This window comes from Leptosomus discolor, chromosome 2 (assembly GCF_034619465.1).
Source record: "Leptosomus discolor isolate bLepDis1 chromosome 2, bLepDis1.hap2, whole genome shotgun sequence".
Lineage (NCBI taxonomy): Eukaryota > Metazoa > Chordata > Aves > Leptosomiformes > Leptosomidae > Leptosomus > Leptosomus discolor.
This window is the reverse complement of record NC_141392.1, coordinates 36,608,349-36,621,415: the sequence shown is the minus strand read 5'-3', so window position 1 is coordinate 36,621,415 and position 13,067 is coordinate 36,608,349. Positions and strand designations below refer to the sequence as shown.

Genomic DNA, 13,067 nt, shown 5'->3' with positions numbered 1-13,067 from the left:
GTTTCATCAACCAGGTGCAACGATCAATTTTCTGACAATATCCGTTAAATTCCACTGCTGCTGCAGTGGGAGAGCGGGGATGGGGGTGACAAATGTTGCCCTGCAGCAATTCAGCAGAAATGTCCAAAGCCTGTGACTTCTGTTTGGAATACGTGTTGGTCACGCATTGCCTGCCCGGTGTATAGCATACCTGGTGAGAGGTACGCGTATGCTGCTGCTCTGGCATTTGATCAGCTTTTTTTTCTCTTCTGTACTCTTAAGGCAAGCCTACTCCACAATAAACCCACAGACTAACATGATGGCTGTACCTGTTTTTCAGTACCCAGAGCCGCTGGAAGACAGGGCAGAGGAGCCTGGGGTTTCTGTAGGGGACTGGGATTCCTCTAAACCCAGGCTGAGCGGTGAGAACCTGAGCAAGGAGGCAGGGTTGTACCGGCAGGGATGGCCTTGCCTGCGGCTGTGGCCACTACAAAGGGCACCCTGAGGTGCAGAAAGGAGGCAGTGGCAAACTCGTTGTCCATGATTCTGCGGTGACCAAAACAGGGTGGTTCTGCTGCCTCCCTCTGCTCCAGTCGTCATCCTTGGAGCAGGATGCACAGCTCCAGCTCTCACCTGAGTTTGGTAGGATTTCACCCAAAATTCCATATGGTGTTTGTGAGCGCTTGCTCACGTCCATGTGCTTGGGGCGTTGCAGAAAGGTAGCGGGGTGCTTGTTTTAGGGGTGGTCAAGGTGGTGGAACTGACTGTGACAGGTCTGTCGTGTTGGTGAGCCCACTGGCCAGGCGCTTCCACTGGGGTCAAGGTCATCCCTGCAGCCGAGGAAGCATGCTGGATGGCTGTGGGCCCTGGCCACCATCTGCCAGTGGGAGCTAGGGTTTGGGCAGCCCCTTTGTCAGCATCATGGCAGGAGAAGGTGGGAATCAGGCTGTGGTGCCTCGCATGAGGTGCCTGGCCCAAGGGCTGGCCATCCCTGTGCCTCTGGGGAGGGGGGTGCTAGTTCCCTAATATGGTGGCACTGCCGCCTCCCTGGCTTGTGCCAATCTTTTATGAAACCTCGGGAACTGGAGGTTTTTGTCAGACAGGCCCCTGTTACAGGGTTTTGAGGATGATATTTCACATAGAAACACAACATTAAGATGATAATTTTCCTCCTGCAGTGATACACCCACTTCATCAGCCAAGGCATAGCGTGGGAAATACTCTTGGGGAGCTATCGAGATAGAAGTTAAGCCAGAGGAGTGAGGGTGGCCAGCTGGGATAATCCCAGCCCATCGACCTCTGCAAAGCTACTCTGCGTGACCGCTGAGTACCCATGCCATCACAACGCTGCTGTCAGACCTGGTGGCTCCGGCCTTGAGGGCTGCCCTGTTGCCTGGCATGGGAAGGGCAGGGCAGGGCACACTTTGACGAGCTGACGCTGAGCTGTAGGTCAGTGGCGGGGAGAGAGCAGCAGCCAGTGCTTTGCTGGGAATAGCTGATGTTGTAACGAACAACAACAACAAATTTATCAGCCTTCCCACATGCCCTACGTGTGTATTACCAGATATTCCCCTGCTGTAGTTTCAGCCGTGGCATGCCATGTCCCCAAACAAGGTGTTTTCAGTGCATTTTTACTGCGAAGCAAAACCTAATGCCCAGGCTGAGGCTGGACAGAGCATGAGAGTTCTGCACAGACCAGACAGCAGCAGAGGTGGTGGCAGGAGTTAAAGCCAGCAAAAACCACAGAAAAAAAAAAAAAACACAGAGAAGGAAAAAAGTTCCCAAATAGGATACATCACCCAGGGTAGTTTGAAAGCGCCATTTGGCACCTGGGGGGATTTCTGGCTAATCTGCTGGAGGCACTTACCCCTCTTGGTGGTAGGAGTCAGCATCCTCTTTCCTTAGGCAGTGTTGAACATGAGCCATGTGGTGTGGTTGTATTCCTGGCCTGGCCGGAGTAGGGTGTCGGGGAAGTGGGGCTGGGGAGAGAGAGCAGCATGTCAGTGATTGTGAGTGCACACCGTGGCACCGGAAAGGGTCACGAGGGCATGGCCACATCCCCTCAGCCTCCCTGGGGCTGCATCCCTTGGCTCCCCCTCATCCCACGGCTCCCCCCCTCCCCGGGCATTTCCAGTGGCAGTGTTTAACCTACTGTTACCTGCCTTCTGGCTGAGTGGGCAAGCCCTCCCCCTGATTCAATTCAGACCCCGTGGAGAGGATGTGGCAAGGCCCCAGTGGGGTCTTCTGCTCTATACCCTGGTGCCCCTGGGGAGCTGGGCTGTGTGGGACTCATCCCTGCTGAGCTGGCTGACCCCTGCATCATGCCACGGGATGCTGTGACTTGTGCCTGCCTTGGTTCTGGTGTCTGCAAAGTGTCCCCTCACCAAACAGGCTGCATTCATATATTTAACACCCCAGAAACACGGGTGGTTGTATGGTCCCCTGCTGCAGGACCCGAGCAGCTCCTGGGTGTGGGGGACAGTTCACCTTGTTGATGGCATCGGGCCAGTTCTGGGTTTCCAGGCAGAAAGCCGAGTGCTTGGAATATGCGATGGCACCTTTGCCCTTCAGGGAGCCATCCAGATTGTTTGCGGTGTAAAACTGGATGCCAGGCTGGGTGGTGTGAACCTCCATGGTCCTGCCAGTGGGCGGGTGGTGAGCCCTGGGGAGATGCCAGTGGAGGATGCCAAGGGGCTTGCTGAATGGGCACCCCATGGCTCCAGGGGTGGGGGACCCCTGCCGGGGTCCCAGCCTACCTGGCTGCAAGGCATCGAGCCTGTGCCTGCTGCAGACAGAAGTTGTGGTCAAAACCATCCAGGCAAAACTTCTCCAAGTGCTTCCCGAGCTCCACGGGCTGCCGGAGATCAAAGCTGGTGCCCTGCACGACAGCCACCTCCCCTGGGCAAGAACATCAGTGTCAGCCACCCACCCACCCACCAGCAAACACCCACGGCACTGGCCCCTGCGCAGGGTTGAGATCCCTCTCTTTGGTGAGCTGAGGATTTTAAGCCGTTCATGTGATCCTTGTCACATTGCGGTGCCCAGCTTCGAGCAAGCTTGCCTTGTGGCCGCTGTGACTCGGGCTAGGACATCACTGCTTTGTCCCCCAACATAGCTGGGAGCCCCCGGGGACACTGCTGTGCTTAGCTGGGACAAAGCAAAGCCGAGGAGCCAGAAAACAAGAGGGGGGGCTTGTATCTGTAACTATACAAGCCAATTAATACAAACCCGCAACTTATTAGCTATTAATATTATATACGCATAGGATTTTTACATATATACTATCTGTGTCTCTCTCTCTAAATAATTAAATTAATCCTCCCAAATCTCAGAGCAAACATCTATGAGATGGCTGTGAACGTGGCCCACCCACCTGGATGGTGAATATGGGCTGTGTGCTGGGACCAGTCTCCTAATGCCTCAGGGCATTGTTTCAGCAAAAGCAGGTTTAAGACCATAAACCCAGCATTTTCTCTCAATTCTTTTTTTAAGGCCTGATGTGGTGACCCAGCATCACACTGTGATAAAGCTCTTGCAGCGAGAACAACGCTAAGACATACTAACTACAGTGCAAAGCAGCCATTCTGACCCAAAGGGAAGAGGTTTTGCATGGGGGAGGCGAGCGAGGAAGGGCAGGGGAGGGGATTTTTCCCTAAAATCGCATTTTTCTACCCTCTTCTAAAGGGAGAGGTTTCCAAGGGTCAGCAGGCAGCTGCCACTGCTGGGGATGGCGGCATGCGGGCACCCTGGCCCTTCTGCCAGCCCCGGGTGCTGTGCTCTGCTTGCTGCAGTCACATGCCTAGCTCAGCTGTGTCTCTGCACCAGTTCTGCTCTGCAAAGCTTGAGAAACATCAGTCTCCACCTGACAAACAGCACATTTCTGTGGCTTCTGATACTATCTAAAAGGAACGCATTTACTGAATTCAGCTGCAGGGTGGAAAAACACCCTGAAAAAAAAAAAAAAAAATTTGATTTAGGCACTCATGTAAAATACAGCAGCCATTGCACGCGAGGGCTCTGGCTCTAATAGTTGCACAAATCTGATCTTCACCCCATGGCTAAGACTATGCACAGTTTTATCAGCTTCAAGACTACATTTACCCAAAACACCAAGAGGGAACTGCAAAAAGCAGGGGCAGCAGCCGGCTGCAATCAAGATGTGAAACAGCTCCATGGTGAAAGCAGTGGGTAGAAGCAGGGCAGCACGTTTGTTAGGGCCTTAAACTTTCCTGGCTGGAGCCCAGGCGAGACACAGCAAGCTGAGCAAAATCACCTGGGCTAGGAGACCCACTCCTCCAAGCGCGTGCACGCACAATGGTTTTGGTTCATGAACACTGCCGTAACTCTGGTTTTAGCAGACACTTGAGTTAAAAGCTTTCTTGCTTGCTTGTTTGGGTGGTTTTTTTTTTTTTGCTTTTTAAAGCCTCTCTCCCTCCTGAAGTCAGAAGATGCACTCAGCAAAGCAGCCCTGCAAGCGTGTCAGGGAAACAAGCCCTGCCATTTCCAGCAGAGCCCATGCTTACCAGAAACCACACTGCGGGCTCATGCAGCCCTCAGGCACACCTCCCACTCCACACCCAGTTTCTCTTCCATCAAGAGCCTTCCCATCACTTTTATGCCCCAGACTGGCTGCTGGGTGCTCCTGTCACTGCTCTGTCCTTCAGAGAACTCTGGCATGGCACGGCACCATCACCTGCTCAGCATCTGCGCTCTGATGGCCTCCGTTCCTCTAAGTCAGTTGGGCTAGATGAAAAGCCATCATTCAGGAGCAAATCTAGATGTCCCTTTTTTTGATTATTTCATTCTGTTTTACATTTTTCAAAAATTAAGCCAAATGCAGGTGTTTTTTTTTTTTTTAAGTAACGCTTTTCATTCTAAAAAAAAAAAACAAAACCAAAAACCAAAACCCAGCAAACTTGGCATCAGATTCATTTTGCAATTAGATCAACTCTTACTGCAGCTCAGTGCAGTCACACTAAATGAGAAGTGGGTGTTGGAGCGGTGGGAGAGTTGGAGTCAAGCCACCCAAAGCAAGGTCCACCCTTGTTAGCAGTGGGACCATCGTGGAGCGCATGTGTTTGGTGCTGACTCTCCTGTGGGTGGGTACAGGGAACGTGTTGCCTGCCCCAGCTTGTTCACATTATTTAACTTAGCACCTTGGTTGTTTATGGGGAGGAACAGAGTGGAAGTGGTGGTGGTGGGGTAAAAAAAAGAAAACTAGAAAGCCCTGTTTTCTCCTTTTTACCCACTGAATCAAGACTGGGTGCAAGAGGCTGCCAGCTCACTTCTCCACACTGCAGCAATATCACCTTTGTTTAATTAACCTGCTTAGCATGCGAAACACACTGTTTTCCTTAACTGGCTTTCCTCTTTTAGCCATGCAGGACATTAAAGACAGGAAAGAAGAGTGTCGGTCTTGTGTCTTCAGCCTCCCAGCCAGTAGCACGAGCTCTCCCATCCCCATGAGGGGACTGATGGCTCAGCTTTTGCAGGGAAAGACGATGCTGGGCTCCCAGGCACCAGAGATCCCAGCAGCTCTAGAGCTCAGCTCTGGGCCTGGGAGCTGCCCTCCAGATCAGGGAGTCTGACTATGTCCTGGTGTGCCATCACATTTATCAATAGCAGCCCTGTGCCTGGTGCATGCTGCTTGCACCTCTCACATTTTACTGAGGCTTAGAAAATGAATTCTCCTGCTTTCTGTGGACTTTGAGCATGGGCTGATCTTATGGAAACAAGATCTGCAGAAATAAGACCTTGACATCACATGGAAGATCCCAGTAGAGAAGTACGATAAAGCCAAATGTTGCTGGAGAAGCAAAGCAGGCAAACCCCAGGCCAACCTCAGCTCTCAAACTACTGAGTGACCCCCTCTGGTGGCCCCACTGGCCCTGGGAACAATGGATTGACCTGCAGAGAAATGCTGGCCAAACAGGTCTGGAGGGACATGCTTTGGTCCTGTGTCATAGGTTGCTTGTCTCCTGGATGGCCCCTTGGACCCATGTTGCAGCCTTGCAGCGCACTTGCCTCTGGCCCCTTTTCCTACTGCTTCTTGCCTACACCCTCTGGATGGACGCTGGTCCGCCCCCTCTCCAGATCTGGGGCTGGTGATGGCCCCTGTTATACCTGGCTCTGCCCACTCTGCTCAGACATTGTGGGGCTGTGCCCATGGGTGATGGCTCTGCTGTGCCTGGGGTCCTCTGGGTCCTGGTGTGTCCCCCTCCTTGCCAGGCAGTGCTGTTCCCCGATACCCACAAATACTCATCTGTAAAACCATCCCCACCGTGTGCCGCAGGTGTCACACCACCCACCGGTAGGGATCTTCGTGTCGTCCACAGGCAGGTAGGAATCTGCTTCAATAGCAAACTCGTGGTCGTAGATATCCTGTGCGCCCTGCCGGAGGATGGGAAACACTGGGATTCTTGCTGCAGCCCTTCCACTGTTCGAGCAGCCCTAAGAACACCCGGGAAGCGACTGCCCGTGGTGGTGCTACGGCTGATCTGGTACTGCTTAGGGGACCTCCTGGCTCTCATCCCACCTCAACCCTGGGCACAGGAGGAAGATACCAGCACAGGCAAAAACCTGCATGCAACCCAGGAGCTGTAAATCCTGGACCTAGGACCGAGACTATTGGTCTGAACTTGTACCTCACCAAGCACTACCGCCCTTCAGATGAACTAGCCAAAACATGCTGGTTGCTGAGCACGCAGTGGTGGGCAAAAGGGGAAGGAAGAAAACATGGGGAAGCGCAATCCGTCCTCCTGGCTCATCTCCTGCAGCGCAGGGGGTTGCACTCCTCTTCCTCTGCCGCAGCCTCAGGGATGCTGGCAGGGAACCTACTGTGCTGGAAGGAGAGCAGGATCAAAGCTGAGCCTGCACGTAACTGTCTCATCTGAGCAGTAATTTCTTGCCCGAAGGTCTCCTGTTCCTCTGGAAACACACCTGGGTTGCATGCTGTAGGTGTTGATGTTACTGTACTGCTGGAAGGACAAATGGAGGGTAAACTAACAGCCATTATTAGGGCAGTAGCCTGAGCAGACCTCCTACACCGAGGGGCTGGGATGTCTCTCACTAACATTTTTACGGGTCTCTGTCTCACGTCCAAGTGCAACTGCACTGTCCCATCCTATTGCTCTGCCCAGCAACATTTTACCTCCCAGATCCTTTTTCTCCAAGACCAGTTATAAACAGGGTGAGACTAAAACACAGCTGTGATACAGTGCCTGTCTGGTTGGCAGGATCCTGGGCTGGTGTGTGAGAGCCATCTGCACCCTGCTACTGCTCCGCTCTGCAACCTTGGCTGCCTCACAGAATCACAGAATGTTATGGGTTGGAAGGGACCTCGAAAGATCATCTAGTCCAATCCCCCTGCCAGAGTAGGACCACCTAGAATAGATCACACAGGAACACGTCCAGGCAGGTTTTGAATGTCTCCAGAGAAGGAGACTCCACAACCTTTCTGGGCAGCCTGTTCCATGTTTCTCCTCCTCATTTTAACCTGGATATTTCGGTGCTGCGCTGACTCTGGCTGGCCCTACAGGCCCTGATCTCAGCTGCACCATCCACATTCTGCACATTGTCTCAGAAGCACCAACAGAAGACAGCTCAGAAATGCCAGGCCACCACTAGGGCATGCCAGCTCTGCACTCCCTCTGTAGTCTTCCCAAGGGACCAGAAGAGACTGAAACTCCCCAGCTACACACAAAAGGAGAGTTAATATTCATCATGGGATGTCTCTGTTTACAACGCACTGGGATAACGCATCCCCAGCTGAGGTCTACCTGATTCAGTCCTGTCCCAGGCTCATAGGCTGAACACAGCCCATGCAGAGAGACAATCCCCACCGCTATGTTCCCAGAAGTATGCTGTGTGCCCAGACCAGCATGTCAGTCCCAATGATCCCATGGGAAGCCAATGGATCATCCCACAGGTCCCTAGGCTTTCTCCCTCTGCATGGCGTCCCTCCGTGGGGTCCATTTCCCTTACCTGCCCTGCAAGGTTGAAGTATGCATGGTTTGTCAGGTTGACGGGTGTCGTCTTGTTGGTCTGGGCTCGATAGTTGATGGCCAGCTCCCCGCCACTGAGTGTGTAGGTCACCCAGACTTTCAGGTCACCGGGGTAGCCTTCCTCACCATCAGGGCTGAGCCGGAAGAAGCAGACACCATTCGGGAGGACCTGGGGGCTCCAGAGAACCTGCAAGGATCGTGCCACTGGTGGGACAATTGAAGGAAACATGATGCCCTTCTCTCCTGCCCCAGGTGGGGCTGAACCCAGGGACAAAAGCTACTCAAGGAATGATGGACTGAAACAAAGGTTGTTTCCATCATCTTTCCTGCTCTTACTCCTAGAAGAAAAAAAAAAAAGCCCAAACAATCTTTTTCTTCCTATGAAGGACTAAACCCCAATATCTCCTTGCTGAAAAGAGGAAGTGAAAGAAAACACAAACACCAGCCTGCTCTTGATCAGCCAGGGCCAGCATCAGGGAACGAGTTTTCCAACGAGCAGCCAAACAAATAAGGCAGTTTGCACTGATGGGCATCTGTCCCAGCCTGTGTTACTCCATGCCTAAGAGGGTTCATGCATTTGATTTTTGCCCTGCAGCTGGACTTATTCCCCCTCCTGTGGACCTCTTGGTGTGCAACATTGCCTCACCAAGCCACTGCCCTTCCCTCAGCTAACTCGGGGCTGGCTTCTAGGATGACATAAATACACACTGAGAGCTCCTGCTGAGGAGCTGGGGTTGGGTTAAATACTACCACGCGTATTGCCTGGTGCGTCCACATGTCACTGTTGATCCAGAGAAGTGGGACCTCTCTGTTTCTTGCCCCTGCCAGAGACCAGGGCTCTGCTTGGAGCCAAACATGCTGGTGAGCAAAGCAAGCCAGCACACTGTAAATTTAGCTGCCCAGACAGCCTGTTTGATGCTGGCTGTGGATCTGATGCTAAGCAGATGTCTCAGCCCCTTGCAGGACGGATGTGCAACAAGAAGCGAGGTGTCCAGTCTCTGGAGCTTTGCGTCTACCTAAGGAATAGTTACTGTCTAATCAAAGAGGACAGATCTAGGGGCAGGGGCCAGATGACACTTTTGAGATGACCCCTTTCATGTCCAATGAAGAGATTTCAAACTTGGGGCACTTGTGAAAAGCCAACATTTTTCACCAAACATGGGAACTGAGGGTGACAAATGTGATAATCAGGCTGCAGAGCAGGTCCTCCTGCACTGAGTGCAATTTGACTACAGCTCCCACTGCTGTGGAACACTGTGGGTTTATGTATGAGTTTCTATTTAAGTTCTTCAAAGAAAAAGCTATTAAAGGCCAGTAAGCGTACAGATATCACCGTTTTTTAAAGCTAAGAGGGTTATTTTCTGAAAGTCCCCCAGTCCCCCAGCAGCTTGGTCAGATCGCCACCACATAAACGTGGCTGCAAGACTCCTTGTCATCAGACCACACGCTGACCACATAACCGAGATCTGCAAGATTAGGAAAAACTGACAAGATGGCCAAGACAGTCACAGCCAAGAGCCAGCACGTCTTGTTTTTGTTAGGGCTGACCACAAGTCTCTGCACAGTGACAGTTACCTGGCTGGAGGAGGTCTTGGGCAGGTGCCTCAAGAGGACAAAAAGCCCTAGCTGAGAGGTGTCGCTGCCTTAACCCCACCAAGTTGGTGTGCCTTCAGCAAGCAAGGGGAAGAGGCAGAAGAGACCATGTCACCCTGTCTGCAGAAGACAGCCTGGAAGCCCCGAGTGCAAAGGAGTGCATGTTTTCAGCTCCATCTCCCAGCGAGTCAGGGTATATGAAGAAATTTTAAACCAAATTATCCTCTTGGGGGGTACAACAGGCAAGTCACCCCAGCACTCCCTTTTTTCTGCAGCTGTTGAGGAGCTGATCCTGATCTGATGCCAGTTCACAGTGTGCTGCCCAGAAGTGAGCTTTTTTTCCAGGCACTCTGACTTTTGCCCCTGTGGCCTAGATGCCCTTTTATGAAACAAAACATTAACCTAGGAAAGCAGCCGCACCAGCATATTCACCTGCATTCCTCTGGGGAAATGGTGGATCAGCTATTTGCTGGTTACAAATATGTTTGATCTGACAAAGCCCAAGGCTTCAGGAAGGCAAAGACTTCTGAGCTTTCTAAGCTATCAGCAGAGTTATCAGCAAGGGTTTCAAGAGAGGAGGTGCTCTGCTGATCTTACTTCTTATAGCACACAGGTGTATCTGGACTTCAGCAGCATCTCTTGGGAGAAGATACAAAGGGCTGAGTGCCCTGGGGCCAGGGGAAGGTTATTTTATCTTGGGAGGTCACAGGGAAGAGGACACAGTGATGCTGGAGCATTTTGCAGGCCTGATCTAGTCACACACTGCTGTGAGTCAGAGCAAGAGCCATGGGTATGCTGTCACCAGGATGAAAGCAGCACCAAGGCGGGGAATGCAATAACCGCACTAAACCTGTAGCAGCACCCTTCTCTCCCCTTACTTGGGAGTGCTGTCAAAAAGCAAACGGGAATGACATTTAGTTTCTGCAAACCCGAGACCTTCTGACTCTGGGAGGAGCTATGGGCGAGTAACAGCCTTGAAGCTGCAGGTGCAGTTCTGCGTGGATCACTCTCCCCCAGGAAACCTTTTCTGGGCACTGGCACAACTACAGCACCCCCTCCAAGGCGGTGCGGCCTTGGGACCACCATCGTGCATGAGGCTGGGGCCTCATTGCCATGTCCCAACCCAGGCTCTGCGGGAGCAGCACTTCACCATGGAACAAACCTGTCAGAACTGGGCTCATGAGGCCCCAGGGCTGCAGTAACACAGAGGAAGCACAGCAACCCTCTGCACGACATCCAAGGATGACATAAGGGAGGCCTGTTAAGCCACCTGGGCAAAGACGAGCCGACCTAGCAGCTCACAGGGTCTCACTTTCCCCCTGTTGCTGCACCCACAGCGCTTTCTGGAAGTTGATTCAACTCAATAACTACCAGAAAACCCCACAGGGTCAGGAGTGAAGACATCGTATCCTCTTGCCACAAGCTCATGGGCTGTGTGCTGGAGGACACCAGGACCCGCCAGCCTAACTTTCACCTTGTCAAATCCCCTGGCTCCTCCGTGCAGGCTGTTGGGCCCATTGTTGAGGAACAGCTGATACTCCTTCCCTTCCACGGTGAACCTCCCCTTTGCAATCCTGTTGGCAACACGCCCCACAACAGCACCGAAGAAGGGATGCTTCCTTGTGTAACCTGGCCGGAAAAACAGCGCACAGTGAAACAGAAGGATGGGGATGGGACAGGCAGGTGCTTATGGACTCAGAGGTGTCTCTGCTTCTCCCCACTCCTAAATAGGTCACTTCAGTCCTGGTGTTTCACGGGACATACAGCTCACTAGTTATGCACATCTTTGATTAAAACAGCCTGACGGGATCTTGTATTCTTTGCAGATTTGCAGAAAAGGCCTCTGTCACTTCTGGTCAAAGGGTGACATGGAGCCACGCTGTTAGAGGGGCAGATTGCAACCTGGAGCCACCAGTGTCCCTGTTCCCCATCTACCACCGAGCCCAGGACAGGCAGCAGGAGTTGTATTTATTCAGCCCACAATTTGTAGAGGACCCTTAGAAGCAGATCATACAATGTGGCAATAAACCAGACAATGCTAGTTAAATTGCCTGATTTTTTTTTTTTTTTTAAAAAAAGAAACAGATTTAGACCCACCTTCCAAAGTGTCAAAGCCTAGGACAACGTCTGAAAACTCCCCATCCCTGCCTTTTGTCTCCAGAGCGGCGATTATGCACCCTAAGGACAGGATCTCCGCTTTCACGCTGTCTGACTTTAAGATGAACTTTTCCACCACTCCTCCTCCTTCCTCCTGGGGCATCTGTCCAAACACCTCTCTCTTCACTTCTGTCATTTTTCCCCAAAACCTGGCCCCTGGCACTGCTGGCAGGAGCTGCAGCCTTGCTGGGGAAGAACGCTCAGGAGGAAGTAATGGTGGCCGGGAGCAGAGCAAACAGTCATAAAAATCACATGATTGCTTTCCAGCGCTGGGAGGAGTTATGCAGCACCTTGGCTGCTCCCTACCACCCCGGCTCGGCTCGGCGGGCGGCATGCTGGCAAGCAGCAGCGCGGCTGCAGAGGCGTGCGATGGAGAGGGGAGAGGTGCCGAGGGCTTTCACCCACGAGCAGTGGCCATCTGGGTCTAGTTGGGTGGACGAGAGAGGAAAGGATGACAAAAAGAGGGAGCAAGGCTGCGTGTGCTCGGGCTTGTGCTGCCTGCATGTTCAGGCTTTTGGAGCACAGAGCATCACCGCCACCAGCTCTACTCCCCCACTTCCCTTATGCTGCCGCAGCTTTCAGGGCCCTTGCAAAGTATGATGTGACAAAATGCTGTTTTCTCCCTTAGTGCCCTGCCCTTAGCCCCTCCACAAGAGGCACAAGGCAGGTCTAGCACCTGCTGACAGAGGTGTAAATCAGGCTCAGGTCATTTGCTAGCCAGGTGTTATTCTGCAAGTCACGTTCACATGACCCTGATCCGGACTCCATTGAAAATCATCATCTTTTGAAATACCAAGTTCTCCTGTCTGTCAGGTCTTTGTGGGAAATTTCAGTCTGCAGGGAAACCCTAGCAACGTTTAAGTAATGTGCGTGTACATTTTTGGTATCTCTTGGCAAGGCTCAAGTGCAATGTGAAAGATCTTCACTACAATTTGATATTGTCATATTTTTATGAGGGGCCGTTTTCAGAACTTGTTCAAAGAACCAATAATTCCAAGAACTGCCACCAAAAAACCCCAATCGATCAAACAGTGGTTGCTAAATATTCATTTCAGACACAGCAATCATCTTCAGACAAGACAAACTGTGGATTCCAAGCTGACACAGAAACAAAACGTCCCACCCAGAGCTCAGCAGCAGTGGTTTTGAAACCTGCACTTCTTTGTTAGCAACGGCCTTGTGTTTGCAGAGTGACATGTACGGATGTTCCTGTGTTTCCTTCTGCACCTTCACAATTGGCGATCACTACCTGAAAACAACATTGCAAGTAAACATGCTTTTTACTGCTCATCAATACCACCGTTTGAAACGGGCCGGGGCACAGCACACACCTTG

General features: G+C 52.1%; 1 protein-coding gene across 1 annotated transcript; it reads right to left on the bottom strand.

The window, feature by feature from the left end:
* Positions 1-1,857: 1,857 nt before the first annotated feature.
* GALM (galactose mutarotase) lies at positions 1,858-11,906 on the bottom strand. Its single transcript, XM_009950071.2, has 7 exons — positions 11,673-11,906; positions 11,050-11,204; positions 7,963-8,169; positions 6,288-6,369; positions 2,736-2,877; positions 2,467-2,641; positions 1,858-1,958 (listed from the first exon to the last, which is right to left on the bottom strand). Exons 1-7 carry the CDS (start codon positions 11,866-11,868, stop codon positions 1,881-1,883), a joined length of 1,035 nt encoding a protein of 344 aa, XP_009948373.1. The 5' UTR covers positions 11,869-11,906; the 3' UTR covers positions 1,858-1,880.
* Between the last annotated feature and the right edge of the window lie 1,161 nt (positions 11,907-13,067).

What these genes read in the sequence shown, in the direction of transcription:
- GALM (XM_009950071.2), bottom strand. Translation starts at nt 11,868, where the DNA reads ATGACAGAAGTGAAGAGAGAGGTGTTTGGACAGATGCCCCAGGAGGAA. An exon ending in ACTTCAACCTTGCAGGGCAG is followed by an intron (nt 6,370 to 7,962) that starts GTAAGGGAAATG and finishes ATCCTCCGGCAG; the next exon opens with GGCGCACAGGATATCTACGA. An exon ending in CGACACGAAGATCCCTACCG is followed by an intron (nt 2,878 to 6,287) that starts GTGGGTGGTGTG and finishes GTTCTTGCCCAG; the next exon opens with GGGAGGTGGCTGTCGTGCAG.